The 18,519-nt window shown below is 41.3% G+C and overlaps 1 protein-coding gene across 1 annotated transcript in view; it reads left to right on the top strand.

Annotated features, from left to right (window-relative positions):
• Nucleotides 1–18,519, top strand: part of cpne4b (copine IVb) — a 61,077-nt gene that overhangs the window by 31,674 nt on the left and 10,884 nt on the right. The window contains exons 8-15 of the mRNA XM_027144406.2: nucleotides 12,720–12,818; nucleotides 13,449–13,535; nucleotides 13,674–13,733; nucleotides 14,013–14,146; nucleotides 14,544–14,598; nucleotides 15,014–15,065; nucleotides 15,785–15,918; nucleotides 16,356–16,592. Of these exons, the coding sequence (XP_027000207.1) occupies nucleotides 12,720–12,818; nucleotides 13,449–13,535; nucleotides 13,674–13,733; nucleotides 14,013–14,146; nucleotides 14,544–14,598; nucleotides 15,014–15,065; nucleotides 15,785–15,918; nucleotides 16,356–16,592 (858 nt within the window). The remainder of the gene's footprint in view (nucleotides 1–12,719; nucleotides 12,819–13,448; nucleotides 13,536–13,673; nucleotides 13,734–14,012; nucleotides 14,147–14,543; nucleotides 14,599–15,013; nucleotides 15,066–15,784; nucleotides 15,919–16,355; nucleotides 16,593–18,519) is intronic.

The raw sequence follows: 18,519 nt of genomic DNA, 5'->3' as shown, positions 1-18,519 counted from the left end.
TTTAGCTTCCTGCACTGTTGGGACACTGATTAATCCATCATCCACGTAGAAGTTTTTCTCTACAAACTCTGAGGCTAAAGGGTAGTTAGCCTTGTGTTGTTGCACTAAATACTTAAGGCCAAAGTTGGCACACTCTGGGGAAGATGCAACGCCAAAAAGGTGGACTGTCATCCTATACTCCTGAGGTTCAGTTTCCAACTGTCCGTCTTTCCACCAGAGAAATCTCAAGTAATTGCGACCTTCAGGAGAGACGTAGAACTGGTGGAACATCCTTTCAATGTCACATGTCACAGCTACTGCTTCCCTTCTAAAGCAACACAGGACTCCCACGAGTGAGTTGATAATGTCTGGACCGGTCAGTAGGGTGTCGTTTAAAGAGATTCCACAGAACTTAGCTGAGCAATCAAAGACTACTCTTAACTTATCTGGCTTCCTTGGGTGGTACACTCCATGATGTGGGATGTACCAAACAGTGTCTCCTTCAGATGCTGGAGGTGCTAGCTCTGCATCACCCCTTTCGATTATTTCATCCATGAAGGTCATGTAATGGTCATAATACTGTCTGATAGACTTTAACTTTTTCTTCAGGTGTTGCAGCCGAACAGTGGATAGCCTTTTATTGTTAGGAAGTGAAGGTAGACCATTGCCTTTGAAGGGAAGTGGCATCTCATAATGTCTGTTCTCATTTTGTCTTATTTTGTCGCTTAAGAGTTGTATGAAACGGATGTCCTCTTAGGATGCATATTTTTCCTCATAACTCCTCTCATTGAAATCTGCTTCTAAGATCTTCAGCACATCAGCAGCAGCTGGCACAGGTATCTCTTTCACAGCGAATCAATGAACGAAACTCTGTCTTCCCTGTCTATCTAAGAGAGGGTTAACTGTTCCTATAATGCTCCAGCGTAGTGCAGTTCTTTGAGCAAAGGGCTCGGTTTCATGACCTATGACGACCTCTAAGGGAGCTAGTGCTGATGGACAGTCATAGCCAATTAACAATCCTACATTGCAATCTTGCAATGAGGGTAACTTATTTTGCAGGTGTCTTAAATGAGACCACTGAAGTGCTGTGCTATTGGTGGGGATATGAGACCTATCTACTGGGATAAAATCTCGTGTATATGCTTGCTGCAGTTTGACATGTGCATTGGTGTTCAGTCCCCGAACTTGTAAACCACTAACAGTTTTACTTGCTATCACTGAGTTGACAGCTGTCATAGTACTGAGCTTGAGTTGTACTGACTGCATGTTCACATTTAGTTCTGAGGCTAAGTCCTCCAAGATGAAGGTTGAATCACTTTGGGTGTCGAGAAGAGCATATGTGAGAATCTCTTTCTGAGGTTCTGTTGTTGATGACACAAAAACAGGGACAATGCTAGAGGTGGCAGAAACATTCCGTGTCAATACACGAGTCATAACCTTGTGGGTTTCTTCACTTGCTCCATGTCCTGAAGCTGTGGGATTTTTACTTACAGTTTGCTCTGGATTTACATTTCTCTCTCTGTGTAGACAGGTTGGATGACGTTTACCACATGTGCTGCAGGTGTGGCGCCTTTTACACTCTTTGGTTGTGTGTCCCTTTCTTAGGCATCCAAAACAAAGATGATGCTCATAAATGAAGGCCTTTTTCTCATCTGCAGTCTTTGCTGCAAAGGTTGGACATCTTGCAACACCATGTGTTTCATCCTTACAACATAAGCAAGGTGGCTTTAGCTTTTCAGGTGACGCTGGAGTAGGATTTCTTACGTAAGTGCTTGTGTTAAGTGCTTTGGCTCTCTTTGGCACTCTCTCATCTGTGGGTTTGGTGTTAATTAGGAAAGGAGAGGCTACTGAATTACATACTACTCGAGCTTCCTTTTCCAGGAACCTTGTGAAGTCAGCAAAACTTGGATATTCGCCAAATTTGTCTAATTTATCCACGACTATACGACTCCACCTGCGCACCACCCATTCAGGAAGTTTCTTAAGAAGCTGGTGATTTTCTTCACAATCATTCAAAATCGCCAATCCTTTAACATAGGGTATAGCTGCAGCACATCCCTGAAGGAAATCAGCAAACTCTCTGAATGCAATCGGGTCATTGGCTGCGATCTTTGGCCACTTCCGAAGTTTGTCTCTGAAAGCTCTTTGTACTATGAATGAACTTCCATATCGATCTTCAAGAACTGTCCAGGCACTCCTATATGCTTCTTCCGAGTTTTGGTAGAAAAATCCCTCTACTGCTTTGTGTGCTTCACCTGCAAGATAACTCTTGAGATAGAGCAATTTTTCATTAGCAGGGAGTGCCTTATGGCCAATGAGGGCATTAAAGGATATCTTCCAGTCCATAAACTCTAAAGGATTGCCAGTGAATTTTGTTGGCTCTGGGACTGGTAATCGGCTCAGAGTGAATGAGCTTGCAATTGCCTTGGCCAGATTGACCTCTTCCTGAGTTGCTGACATAGATGGTGACGTAGGATGTGGCAGGAATGGTATAGCTTGTGGGTCTAACAAAGATGGAGGTTCATTGGTTTGGTAATCGGAGAGGAACTTAAGATTAGTTTCTCCCCCTTTAATGCCACCAAAATTATTGTATGCTCTTACACGAGCTGCTGCTACCTTTACTTTGACGTCTGCTTGTAGCTGCTGTAACTGCTTGTAGCTGTTTTTTCCTGCTCAAGTTTTGATTTTGTTTCAGCTTCACCTTTCTTGATCTCTGCTAGCATTCGTGTTTCTTTGAGTTTCCATTCGCTCTCCAGTTGATCAACTCTTGCTTGTTGTGCATGTAGCAACTGCATAACCCTTGCTTGTTCTTGTTTGGCAGCCAGGTCTGCTTCAGCATCTGCATGTTTGTTGGAAGACCAGGAGGTGGCATTTGAGTGGTCTGATCTCAACTCTGAGATTACCGTTTCAGTATCTGTTTTCCCAAAGACAGACTCATACTCATCCTTATTAAGTACCATTCTCACTCTCTCCTTTTCAAGTTGATCATTGAAAACTTCTTCTATGTTCTCTAATCTTTTACTGACAAGATCACAAACATCAGCAGTCAAGGTGACACATGCATCCATTTTCTTAACAATTTTGATGTAGTACTATGGTTGCATTGAATGGCTTCGTAATGTTGTTTCACAGTGGCTTGTTTAGATCATATGTTCCTTTTGGCTTCCTTCAAGTTCTTCAGCTGAGCAGAAAGTTTTCAATCTTGTTCTAATGTCCTTTTCTGTTTGCTTCCAAAGATCATAGGCTTTGTGGAATGCCTTTTAATTTTTTGCTGCATGCTGTTCATGCATCTCTTGGCCCTTCTCAGTTAAATTTCGTTCGCGAGAGCTGGATCTGAGTTGTTTCTCTTCAGAAGAACTGTTTGATTGGTCAACACACGACATCTTGTTGCTCTGTACTTATACTATGAAGCATAAAGTGTCTATGTCTGAACTCTAATTAAGAAGTGGTGACCTTAACGTATCCTTACTATATATTACCACTCACATCAGACATTTACACATCAGAAAAACACATAAGTAAGCATGTCAAATGTCAGAAATCAACACAAAAATAATGTAAAATCAGACAATTTGCTAAATTGGGTTTTAAACCTCATGAGCTAACAATGACCTTGACTTACAGTAACTTTTGTATACTCAACTTTGCAGCTGAGTGACCAAAACGATAGCGTGGTGGACAACAGGTTGTATACTCCTTGCTAAATGGCACTGGTACAGCGTAGTGGGTGACTTTCACTGAACTGGCACAGCGTGTAGCGACGACCTTTGCTTTAGCCACGCGTAGCGTCGAGTTTCACTGTAGCAGCCCTTGGCATCGATAAATGAACAGAGAGTCTCTAAACAGGTGTAGATCATTTATTGGGACACGTCTTCAGTTCACGAGTCGTACTCTTCAACATGAAGCATCCACCAGTCATCACCGTTTAACACCGTGAAACTTAAATTAAACAAAGAAAAGTACACATTCAAAACAAACTTAACAGTGATAAGCTTTAAGTTATCATAACCAGATTCACATTAAAAACAAAAGACATACCTCGCTCCGCTTTACCAAGGGTGCAAAACAATACCAACTCTGCTAAACTCTGACAATCCAGTACCGGTGTGCAAAAATAAAAAACTTACAAAAGTATGTGATCCACGCTATTGCCCTGAACACATGCCGAGACGAAACCAACAGCTAACCAAGAAAAAGGTGCACATGTTGTGAACATGCGCAACATAAATAAATTCCTCCGGTCAATCTCATCCTGAACACAGGTTCCGCATACATACACACACACACAACCCTGCATGTCAACAAATGCTGCCAAATGCTGTAAATGAACAACGGTTCAAACAAATGAAAGCCCAAAGCCACTTACACCTTCTGCTCTATATTTATGTTCTGTAAAGCGACAATGTCTATTTTAAAAAGCGCTATACAAATAAACTTGAATTGAATTGAATTGAATAGTTTGGGGGCCTGCTGGGAGTGAGAATTTTCAAAGACTCTGATAGAAAGTCGGCTTTGCCCTTCTTTGAACCGGTATGTGACTGAATAGTAAAAGTGTATAAAAAGCTACTCACCTTTTTGCTTGACAGGTGTTGAGTCTCTTGGCTGTCTTGAGGTATTTTATGTTTTTGTGGTACATGATGATAACATAATTTGTTTATTTTCAGTCGTGGGAGTAGAATTGAGGTTCACATGTTTGTGGTTGCTTACATACTTCTCTTAAATGGCACTTGCTACCATAATGCAGACACAGGCTGAGCTTTTTGCAGTGTTTGTTCTCCTCAGGTGAAACTTTTTCCCTGGGTTTGGTGTCAGAAGGAGTTGAGAACCAAGGTTGGTTAGAAGACTACATGGTCTGTGAGATCTGAGCAGATTAGAGAGGTAGATAGCCAGGTGAATGTATCAATTGAGAGACAGCATGTACTCCCATCTTTTCCTGACTCTTCAGAACTCTAGTTCAAAGTCATAGGAATGATTCAGTGTTGTGGTTTAAATTACAATTTAGATTCATCCAGTGAGTTATTGTTTTTCTTGAGCTCTTGCTGGATCCGCCTTCTTAGGTGAAGCCTTCTGTATCTCAGAGGGCTTGGAGACAGAATAAAGATCCATGGACAAAAGAAAAAATGAAACAACAAAATCCCAACCAGTCTGGCTTTAAAGCAGCACATTCAACAGAGACCGACCTTTTGGATGTCTCTGAGAAACTACATGCTGCTAGATAAGCCAAACTGTCATCCGTCCTTATCCTCCTTGACCTTTCAGCAGCTTTTGGTGTGGTCAAACAAGAGATTCTCTTGTCTACCCTCAGGAATCTTGGGATTTGCAGCTCAGCTTGGGAATGGTTTGCTTTCTACCTGGAAGGACGCTTTTATCAGGTAACATGGAGGGGAGTGACATCTGCTCCACACAGACTCTCCACTGGCGTCCCACAGGGCTCAGTACTTGGTCCTCTTCTTTTCTCCCTGTATACGCACTCTCTTGGGGAAGTTATTACTTCACATGGGTTCTCTTACCACTGCTATGCTGATGATACACAACTTATCTTCTCTTTCCCACCCTCAGATGCCACAGCTTCTGATCGGATCTCAGCATGTCTGGCAGAAATTTCATCACGGATGACTGCTCATCAGTTAAAGCTCAATCTTAGCAAAACTGAACTGCTGTTCATCAATTGCAATATCCCTGCATAACGATCTGATCTGCTCTTCGGTCAAAGCTCGTAACCTTGGGGTAACCATGGACACTGTCCTTTTCCTCTCCTGTTGCTAATGTGACTCATGTCGGTTTCTTCTCTACAACATTAGCAGGATTCAGCCATTTTTCAGGTACTTGTTCAGTCTCTTGTCATCAAAAGACTGGATTACTGCAATGCACTGCTAGCAGGTCTAAATATGAACGCAATTCATCCTCTGCAAATGAACCAAAATGCAGCTACATGGCTTGTCTTCAACCTGCCTAAGTTCTCCACACCACCCCGCTGTTGTGCTTCTCCACTGGCTTGAACTTGCATGAAATGAACTTCCTCTAGGGGTCCGGAAGCTGAGTCACTGTCTATTTTCAAACAATGGTTGAAGACCTACATGAAATACTTCAACTAGCACTTTCTTTTCTGTTTGTTGTATGTGTGTATTATATATACAAAAAATACGTTTGAACAGAGTTTTAGACTCATGGAATCTTAAATCTGTAGCCTAGTGTACCAGAGTTCATGTATTCAATGATAGAGACTTAAGTACTTTTGTACATTGCATTGGATAAGGGAGTCTGCCAAATGCTGTAAATTTAAACAGGATTGTAGTCCAGGATCACTATACCGAAGGCAGACAAATTCTAAATCACATTTAATGCACACTGAACTGTGGCTCACAGAGGAAATAATTAGTTGGCAAATATACACTAGCATTTAAAAGTCTGGAATCTTGATTGGTACCAATCTGCACAGCTGCTGAAATCTGAGTCAGGTTCGAAGGTGTGTAAATCATGATGCATGACACTTCCAGGATTTGTGTGTGCTTTGGGAGCTCAGGAGTATGCTGAGGACTTGATAAAGTGCCTGGTGACTCGTTGAATTCAGCGATCTGATTGACCCTGAATATTTAAGTGCATTCTCCTGAGTAACAGCACCATGATCAGCCAGTTATTTTAAGGTTTCCAGTCATAAATAAAGATGAGCAATTTAATTTAATATTCATGAGCTGTTTACACAATGCTCTGAGGTCACGTCAGTGTTGACACTGATTTCACTTCAAGATCTCTGTGTTCACATGTTAATTAAAACACTGTTTGAGTGCTCCTGAGTGGTAAAGTCTGTCATCTGGAGACTGTGAGCTTGAATCCCGATGTTGCTTCACACACAGCTGGGATTCTGCTGAGCAAAACGGGTATGTTCTCTAGGTTGCGTCTGCATGTTTAAAGAGACGACTTATGCAAAAACCACAACAAAACCACTCTCAACTTTGATCTCCCAACCAGGAGGCCTGTGATAATCACTGCTAGCTTTTTTTTATTTGTATTTCACTTCTAAGGATTTTTTTATTTTGTGTGTATATTAGTCATTAAAAAAGAGATAGTGGATTGATGGCTTTTACTCAGTTGAAAAGTCAATCGCAGCATCTTTGTATTAATATTTTAAATGGCTTTCAAATTTTGATTACCCCCCGCTAATGTCTCTGCATTAATGATTCAACAGTAAGACTGCACAGTGCTGCGATTTTCCAGTATGTGTGCGCTCACACACACACACACACACACACACACACACACACACACACACACACACACACACACACACACACAGTGGATAGTCAGTGATTAATTCACACATCTGGTTATTTATGTGTACATCTTGATTTTCACTGCTTCAGACTCAGTGCATTGTGAATTGTCAGGTTTAGCACTTGTAGCAGGAATGCTAACCTGTTGTTAACTCTTACTACAAGTGGACCTGGACCTTGAATACATTGCACATATTCTGACAGTGATCCGATCTATACATTTGGCCTGAACACGTATCTGTGGTGTCATTCTGGTTCTGTGGGTCTTGGGATATTAATGTATTAAAATGATTTCATATCTGACTCATCCTTCAAAGCCGATACAAGCTAACACTTCTGACAGTCTCCTGATTGCACAGTGTGGCAGGTTGGGGTGTGATTTAGCGTCTGTCTGCAGTGGGAGGTTTGGGAAATGGGAAAATGAACGCAACACACCTGTTTGTTGCTGCATGTTAGCATGCTGTTCTCTCTCTGTCTGTCTCTCTGTCTCTGTTTCTGTCTCTCTCTCTCTCTCTCTCTCTCTCTCTCTCTCTCTCTCTCTGTCCACCTCTCTACACCCTATACACTACACATTACACCCTATACACTACACACTACACCCTATACACTACACACTACACCCTATACACTATACAGTACACTCTATGCACTAGACCCTATACACTATACAGTACACCCTATACACTATACAGTACACTATTTACACTATACACTATACGGTACACCCTATACAAGTGTATAGGGTGTACCGAATAGTGTATAGTGTGTACTGTATAGTGTGTACTGTATAGTGTACCATATACACTATACACTATATACACAGTACACCATATACACTATACACTATACAGTATACACTATACAGTACACTATATACACTACACACTGCACCCTATACACTATACAGTACACCCTATACACTATACAGTACACTATATACACTACACCCTATACACTATACACTACACCCTATACACTATACAGTACACTATATACACTACACCCTATACACTATACAGTGCACTATATACACTACACACTACACCCTATACACTACACACTACACCCTATACACTATACAGTACACCCTATACACTATATAGTACACTATATACACTACACACTACACCCTATACACTACACACTACACCCTATACACTATACAGTACACCATATACACAATATAGTACACTATATACACTACACACTACACCCTATACACTATACACTACACACTACACCATATACACTATACAGTACACTATATACACTACACACTACACCCTATACACTATACAGTACACTATTTACACTATACAGTACACCCTATACACTATACAGTACACTATATACACTACACCCTATACACTATATAGTACACTATTTACACTATACACTATACAGTACACCCTATACACTATATAGTACACCCTATACACTATACAGTACACTATATACACTACACACTACACCCTATACACTATACAGTACACCATATACACTATACAGTACACTATATACACTACACACTACACCCTATGCACTATACAGTACACCATATACACTATACAGTACACCATATACACTATATAGTACACCCTATACGCTATACAGTACACTATATACACTACACACTACACCCTATACACTACATACTACACCCTATACACTATACAGTACACCATATACACTATATAGTACACTATATACACTACACACTACACCCTATGCACTATACAGTACACCATATACACTATACAGTACACCATATACACTATATAGTACACCCTATACACTATACAGTACACCCTATACACTATACAGTACACTATATACACTACACACTACACCCTATACACTATACAGTACACTATATACACTACACACTACACCCTATACACTACATACTACACCCTATACACTATACAGTACACCATATACACTATATAGTACACTATATACACTACACCCTATACACTATACAGTACACCCTATACACTATACAGTACACCATATACACTATACAGTACACCCTATACACTATACAGTACACTATATACACTACACACTAGACCCTATACACTATACAGTACACCCTATACACTAGACCCTATACACCAGTGGCCCCCAACCCTGAGATTGCCACCACAGCACTTAAATCCCTATTGCCATTTCCAACATCCTATCTGGGTTTTCTGCAGTGATGGCAACCAAAACAAAACAATGGAATAAACTGGACATAAGCGACACACTTCAGGTGTCATTGTCTCCTATTACCCCAGATGGAACCGTCTCGTTGCAAAGAAACAAGCTCAGGGTTCTCATTGATTTAGCATTGTAGTGAATTAAAAAAGGCATGTTTAAATACAATTAAATTAAAATTATTAATTTTAATTTAATTGTATAGCCACCACCCCCACTACCAGCAGGCCACGGACCACTGCTATACACTATACAGTACACCCTATACACTATACACTACACCCTATACACTACACCCTTTACAAGTGTATACACTATACAGTACACCCTATAAACTACACACTATACCCTATACACTACACCCTATACACTCTAAAGTACACCCTATACACTAGACCAGGTGTCGGCAACCTTAAACACTCAAAGAGCCATTTGGACCCGTTTCCCACAGAAAAAATACCACAGGGAGCCACAAAACCATTTTGACATCTAAAATGAAAATAACACCGCATATATCGTTTTTTACCTTTATGGAAGGTATAGAAAAAAAAACTGTAGTGTGTTGCATTTATGATATCAATTAACTGCTACCGAGTAACCGCAATTTTATTTCTGCAGGCCAACAAAAATATTTTGAACAGTTTGAACTAACCTTAAGTAAAAAGATGCTGGGTCGAAGGTTACTTTCAAATAAAATGTTCAATGTCTAATTGAGTCCTTCGTATTCATGACCAGGGCTCTCAAGTTTTGAAGACAGGAAAGCATGACATCTCCAACCCCTCACTTTTTTTCATTGGATGTTGCGTTAAATCTTTCCCAGATAGTGCTATTTTCTGATTGGCTATTGTGTAGCCTCTTTTTTGATTGGCTGATAAGTGTCAGGCTCGACTAAGAACTGAGCCGCGCTTGATTCCTGCCCGGTTCCGTAGAGACAGCGGTGTGGACTGATGCATTTTGGGTGCTGCGGCTTATTAAATATATGATGGTCAAAACGTTTTTCTGCGTGAGAATACGATGTGCGGCGGGAGAGCGTGAGAAAAGACCCAAATGCGTGACTGTCACTCCCAATGCGTGGCACTTGACAGCCCTGCACGACATAAAAAACTTACTTGCCGGCTGCAGCAAACCAAAAATGTGCCTGCTTCTGTGTGTCAGATTTCGCAAGTCGGTAGTTATGACGCATATTTTGAGCGACCAAAAAAAAAATAATAATAAATTAAACACGGTTTATTTTAATGTTACAAGAGCATCATGATCTTAGAATTTAGAATTACATTTCTAGCCCTTTTTTAGGGTGGCTACTGCCCCCCTGTGTGTGATCTCAGCCACCCTAAAACTATAACGATAATTTTCACTTTCAAAAATAAAAAATTAAAATTACGTTAAAATGCAGGACATGTTTTCCATGTTTTCGATGGGAAAGAAAATTATTTTACGAATTTTTTTACTTTGCTTTTACGCACGTGCGTTGTAGTCTTTCAAAGTGCGTCATGAGCTGTCTGCTTTATTTGAACGGAGAAACACAGAGTCAGTCAGAGCGCAGTGAAATGTCACTATTCTTATTACCAGAGTTGTAGCACAAACAAAATATTAATGCAAACAATCCATTCAATACTGAGTAAAAATAACATTTATTGATATGTTCTTTTGTGAATATTTATTTTATTAATGACTGCATTCATTGGACACACTGTTTGCAGAGAATACACACATACATAAACTGATTTGATTCAAGACTGGCATCATTACATCATGCATAAAATTTTATTGTCCACTTTTGCCATAACTTTTGGCTTACTGTGTAGTCATATAATATATAATATAAAACTCTTCTTGTTTTAAATTCTCACTGAGGGCTAAAACCCCTAAAGATGAAACCCTAGAACTGCCCTGGTATAGTGTATAGGGTATGTGGTCTAGCATGTAGTTTATAGGGTGTAGTGTATAGTTCATAGGGTGTAGTGTGTACAGGATGTAGTGTATAGGGCAGGGGTCGGCCACCCGTGGCTCCGGAGCCGCATGTGGCTCTTTCATCCCTCTGCTGCGGCTCCCTGTAGATTTGGAAAATAAATATTTAATTTCATTTTTTTATTTTTGTTAGTTAGTTTTTAAAAAAATGTAATTCTAAATTCTAAGATTATGATGCTCTTGTAACATCAAAATAAACCGTGTTTAATTTTCTATTTGGTCGCTCAAAATATGCGTCATAACTGCCGACTTGTGAAATCGAGACACACAGAAGCAGACGCATTTTTGGTTTGCTGCAGCCGGCAATTTTTTATGTCATGCATGACTGTCAAGTGCCACGCATTGGGAGTGACAGTCACGCATTTGGGTCTTTTCTCACGCTCTCCCGCCGCACCGTATTTCTCACGCAGAAAAACCATCATATATTTAATAAGCCGCAGCGCCCAAAATGTATCAGTCCACACCGCTGTCTCTATGGAACCGGGCAGGAATCAAGCGCGGCTCAGTTCTTAGTCGAGCCTGACACTTATCAGCCAATCAAAAAAGAGGCTACACAATAGCCAATCAGAAAATAGCACTATCTGGGAAAGATTTAACGCAACATCCAATGAAAAAAAGTGAGGGGTTGGAGATGTCATGCTTTCCTGTCTTCAAAACTTGAGAGCCCTGGTCATGAATACGAAGGACTCAATTAGACATTGAACATTTTATTTGAAAGTAACCTTCGACCCAGCGTCTTTTTACTTAAGGTTAGTTCAAACTGTTCAAAATATTTTTGTTGGCCTGCAGAAATAAAATTGCGGTTACTCGGTAGCAGTTAATTGATATCATAAATGCAACACACTACAGTTTTTTTTTCTATACCTTCCATAAAGTTAAAAAATGATATATGCGGTGTTATCTTCATTTTAGATGTCAAAAGGGTTTTGTTGCACCCTTTGGTATTTTTTCCTTGGGAAACGGGTCCAAATGGCTCTTTGAGTGTTTAAGGTTGCCGACACCTGCCCTAGACCTTGTGCAAACTGCTGCTACTTACGTACAAGGCTCTTAATGGTTTAGCTCCCATGTATCTAACTAGTCTTCTAACACGTTACAATCCTTCACGCTCTCTGAGATCACAAAACTCAGGACTTCTGCTAGTTCCCAGAATATCAAAATCTACTAAAGGTGGTAGAGCGTTTTTGTATTTAGCTCCAAAACTTTGGAATAGTCTTCCTGATAGTGTTCGGGGCTCAGACACACTTTCCCAGTTTTTAGTGTTTAACTCTGACTTTTGTCTTCCATTTTCTTTTTGTTTAGTGTACAGTGTGGGACTGGGACTCAAATGGAAAACATGACTTTATTGGTGAATTCCAGACTACCTTTAAAGATTTGAAGACAGCTATGGATGGAAAACAGGTTAACACACACACACACACACACACACACACACACACACACACACACACACACACAATCATTAATTGCTGACTGATGAAGGTAGAGAGTTGATGAAGTTGCATCTTCTGCATTATTTCTATTACACTCTTTCTTCTGCTTTACTGCAATGTTTCCTTCTGTTCTTTTTCTTTTTTTATTCTAACACATAGACCAAAATAAATGCTTTAACATTGAATACATTTATTAGACTTATTATTCCATAGATTATGTTGCAGCAATTAGACTGTTTTCTAATGAGGTGATGAGGTCACTGTCAGTCAGAGCAGGGAGCAGATTTCAGAGGAAATGAGCCTTCCACTTTTAGCCTTGTTCGTTGTTTACATTTTATTTTTTCATTTCCTTGATGCTCTAGAAATTCTCTGTGTTGATGTGTTTTTTAATGTAAATGACCCAACCTTTCCTGTACATATCAATCCACACAAGTTCTAGGGACTCTTCAAATGAAATCATTCCAGCCCATGAATTTTCAACTCATACTGTACAAACATCGTATGTAGTGGTTCTGCTTTAGGAATTCTTTGAGCTGAAGTATTTCTTATGTTGGTTTCAGGCTGGTTTGGTTTTCTGACTGTTGTTTCTCACCCACAGATTCAGTGGGAATGTATCAATCCTAAGTATCAAGTGAAGAAGAAGAATTACAGAAACTCTGGTGTGGTGATGCTGACTCAGTGTAAGGTGAAGGAGTTCTCTGTGTGTCTCTCTTGTTATCTTCTATCACACAGAGTGGGTAAATGTGGTCAGGAGAGAAGCGGAGAAATCAGTACAAATCCACACTTGTTCATTCCTGAACAGAACCCTCATCTTTTTCCTCAGATAATAAAGATGCACTCATTTCTGGATTATATAATGGGAGGATGTCAGATCCAGTTTACGGTAAGAGACTGAAAACTCATAGCAGGAAACGTGATAGACTTTATCCGAGACGGACACATTAATAATCAAAGCAGAGTAAAAGCTTCTTTTGCATAAAACAGCTCAAAACATTCAGACTGATGGAAAAAATCTTAGGTAGCTCCTCAGACATCTCCCCGCAAACATGATAAGATATCTTAGCAGGTCAATGTGTAAATAAAAGAAAAATGTGTTGGCAGTGAACACACACACACACACTGTGTGTGTATCTTCACTGATGGAGGCTGTATGTGTCTGAAGGTGGCGATTGATTTTACTGCTTCGAACGGTGACCCACGTAACAGCTGTTCCCTTCATTACATCCACCCGTACCAGCCCAACGAGTACCTCAAGGCCCTGGTGGCTGTGGGTGAGATCTGCCAGGACTATGACAGGTAACTCAGGCTGTAAAATCCAAGATATATTCTACATGATTTTCTTCAGTGCAGCTTAATATCAGATTACTGTAAATGATACCATCGCTAATAAATAATGCAAATTCTGTGCTGAATTTTTAAAAGCATTGTAGATCATTCTTTTAAGCAATGATCCATAGATCTGATTCTGACTGATGTTGTCCTGTACATATTAGTGCTAATATTGATGCCTACGTGTGTACAGTAACTCGTCCTCTGCCTCACATCATGTCACTCCTGACTGAGTAGATCATTCAGGCACTGAAACAATTTCATCTCATTTTTACCAATGTCATACTTCCACATATACACACTTAGACTTTGCAGATTGCAGATAGTGAGATGAATAAGATATTCATACCTTCTCTTATTTCAGTGATAAAATGTTCCCAGCCTTTGGCTTTGGAGCTCAGATCCCTCCAGACTTCAAAGTAAGTCAGCCTTTCAACATTCAGCTTCAGCATATCACTGACCATCGCCTCACAAAGCTGCTGCATCTCTGCAGGAAAATAAATAACAAAACAGAAGTTTAGTTTACATTGGACAGTTTTATTTCACTCTCTTTCCTCTTGTATTATTTGTAAGGCCTGACTTATAAGTACAGGTTCTGATTTCCAAAGCAGCAGAAAGCTACAGCATCAAATCTATGGCAGATAAAAAACCTGGCTTAGACCAAATCTCAAATCTTTACGCCTCACTTTGGGTAAATAGTGTATAAAGTCTATGTAATCATGACAACGTAGTAGTAACATTAAGCTCATTTAGAGGATGATGTGTTCGACTCAGTAGACTTCAGCATCGATCATATCAAAGATTCAAGCAGTGAAAAAGTGTTCTTCTTTTCAGGTGTCTCATGACTTTGCTGTAAACTTTGATGAGGACAACCCAGAGTGTGCTGGTAAGTGTGTGTGTGTATGTGTGTGTGTGTGTGTGTGTGTGTGTGTGTGTGTGTGTGTGTGTGTGTGTGTGTGTGTGTGTGTGTGTGTGTGTCCGTGTGTGTGTGCATGCATGTGTGTGTGCATGTGTGTGTGTCCGTGTGTGTGCGCGTGCATGTGTGCATGTCCGTGTGTGTGTGTCCGTGTGTGTGCGCGTGTGTGTGTGCGTGTGTGTGCGTGTGCGTTTTGCAGCTGGGGTCAAATACTGAGGACTGCATGTTACTCTATGTACAAATCCATCTGGTGTGACCCAGAAGTTGAACCACCCTTTGAAAACAAGCACTTAATATAGATGCACTGCTGACATTCCACTGGAGAACTTAGAGACAATAGATTAGCTGTTAACACTTAAACAAGCACTGATAACTCCTCCTTCCACCAAGTCATCTCCATGGCCTACAGGATGTCTGGCAGCCCATTTTTCTACCGTCACGTGTCACTCTACAATGAGTTTCCCTGCCAGGGATCTTAGCATTCAGAACCAGGGAGAACCTTCAGAGGAAAGATGGCTGTATGATTTGTAACGACTCACTACAAACATTACATAATCCATCTCAGTATTTATGGAGGACCTCCATATCCCAGTGAAAGGTATCCAGGTGATTCCCTCATGGAGGCTATCCAGGTTTCACAGAACCCACAGTGGCATGTGTAAGCAGCATTTTCTTTCTTTTTTTTTTAGGCATTCAAGGTGTTGTAGAAGCTTATCAGAACTGTCTGCCTAAGATCCAGCTCTATGGCCCCACTAACATTGCACCAATCATCCAGAAAGTAGCCAACTCTGCTTCTGAGGAGATGCACACGAAGGAGGCCATGGTGTGTAGCTGTGTATTCTCATCTTATCTCATCATTTCATATATCATCTCATTCCATCTCCTCTTTTCTTATCTCATCTTATCTCACATTTTTATCTTATCTCATCTATAGAGCATTGAAATGATTTGAAATGAAACAATATGAAGCCACAAGGCAGTCAGCCAATTACTGATCACCAGATACTGTAATATATCCCTGTGGTTGTTTATCTGCCTGAGATGTAATCAACGTCCTGATGCTTGCTTGTCTGAGGGATGTTTATCTCTGTGTACTTGACTCAGTTCTCCTCACTTCATCAGTTTGAGAGTCTCCATTGTCTGTTGATTGATTGAGGGACTGTAAACTGTGAATAGAGTGAGCAAATGAAAGGGCCTGGCTGTGTGGTTATTATTTAATTGACTTACGTGTTGAATCACTCCCTTTTCCTCTCTCACTAGGAGTATTTCATTCTGCTGATCCTGACAGATGGAGTTATAACAGACATGGCTGACACACGGGAGGCAATTGTACACGCCTCCCACCTTCCCATGTCTGTTATCATTGTGGGAATAGGCAACGCAGACTTCAGTGACATGCAGATGCTGGATGGTGACGACGGCATTCTGCGCTCACCCAAAGGAGAACCCGTCCTCAGAGACATTGTCCAGTTTGTGCCCTTCTGTAACTTCAAACATGTGAGTGTAGACAAATCACTTTGCATATCACTTTGCACTTTGCAAATCAGCATTAACCACTTTGGAATGGATTTTTTCAGTGGTGCACAGAGAAAGGAAAGGAAAACTAAAGACAGGACAGTCTTAAAGAAACTGTAGTCATTTACTAAACACTAATAAATCAGCTACTGAGGGTGGAGCTGTACTTTGACTCTCTGTTTACATTTACCTAGCTAAAAACATCACAGCCACCTTGATAGAAATGAACCTAAAGATACACTATTATTGTTACTCACAAAATTGTTGTATTATTCATGAAAGTTGTAGTGATTTTGGCTCATAAAGCAAGGTAAATATTTATAAGTAATTGTAACATGTATAGTGACTCCTAAATATTTTAACCTAAGTTGAAATTAACGGTAATGGAATTAACGTTACACTTATTTGGTCTGTTCGTCTGGCGAACAGGCCGTGTAACCTTTATTAATTCTATGAAGACGGTATCTTCCCGGCCAAGAAAGATTCACTTCCCTTTTACTTTATACCGTAATTTAAATTAAATTAACTTAATAGAGCATGTAGTTCAGACCAGATGTTGCAGGTACCTTAAGTTTGTGAGCGGTACTCAGAGACAATCACTTGTGGCACAAAAATATGGCATTTAATGAATGAGACAAACACAACATGAAACTAATTACACAAACAAACAAAAGAACTCAAGCCTCGCGTTAGTTCAGGCAGGCCACGCAGTAAGCTGCATCAGCTGCTAATCAGCCGTCCACAGACGCACCAATCCGGCAACGACTTCAGTAATTTCCTTCCTTTAAATCAGCGCGCCGCTCCTCCTAATATGTCCGATCCGAGCTCCGGAGAAGACCCGGGCCCTACAGAAAACCTCACGGCCCATCAGTTCGCAGAAGCCCCCGTCTGGCGTGCATATCGCCTCCACCGATCGCAGAATGGCCCGTCAAAAGAATCCTCACAACCCTGTTTAGCCATAATATCCAGGCGCTGCGCGGTCTCCATGGCCAACTGTTCCAGTATTTCCTGGACAATATCTCAGAAGTACCTCCGACCCCACCTGCCCCTACCTCTGGCCCCAAGAAGGCCACTGCAAAAAGAAAGCACTGCTTGCACGCAAAAAACCTGTCAGCTCCAAAAAAGAGGACTGTTCGTCCTGACTTCACCCCACCGATCTCTGAAGATCCCGTGCTAACAGCCCTCCACAACATTCATTTTTCCCTCTCTAATCTCGATGCCAGGATCCAAGCCTTGGAAAAGCTGCCTCCGCCCGTTCCCCCTACGGCCACCGCGTCCACGACACCTGCTCCGCCGGCCCCCGGCGCCTCCTCAATCTCCTCACCAGCCGGCGTAGACCTAAGCCTCTTCCCCCGTGGCACGCTAGCGACGGCCCTTCCAGCTCCTACTGCCAGCGCCCCCTTCTTTCCACCTGCAGCTGCTATCTCTCCCCACCTGCGCGCCCAGATTCTCGCAGGTAACGACATTAACCTAGTTAAGATCCTGCTGGGCTCCGAAGTCCAGGACAAACGCACGGTCGACTGCGGGGACGTTTCCGTGTTCTTAAAAGACAACGACCTGAGGATGTCCAATCGCCTAACCATGCCCGACTTCAATGTCGCTTTCGGCGTTTTTAGAGACATCATCTGCGACTCCTATCTGGAGCGCAGGGCAGAGCTAGACCCCTACCTGGCTATCATCTCGGACCTCGCCATGACCTATGGCGGGACCCTTTTCTATGACCATCACAAATCTTTCTCGGCCAAGTCAGCTATGTTCATCCAAAGGCTCAGCCAAAGATTAGATTGGTCGGCCGTAGACCTAGCTCTTATCAGCAGGCATTTCACCGGCCACCGCGCGCTGTCGTGCTCTCTGTGCGGCGCTTTCACGCACACCCCTTCCCTGTGCCCGAGGTCCGCCAAATTCGCTA

This window comes from Tachysurus fulvidraco, chromosome 24, assembly GCF_022655615.1.
Source record: "Tachysurus fulvidraco isolate hzauxx_2018 chromosome 24, HZAU_PFXX_2.0, whole genome shotgun sequence".
Lineage (NCBI taxonomy): Eukaryota > Metazoa > Chordata > Actinopteri > Siluriformes > Bagridae > Tachysurus > Tachysurus fulvidraco.
Note: the sequence above shows the minus strand (reverse complement) of the source record. Positions and strands in the feature narration are given on the sequence as shown.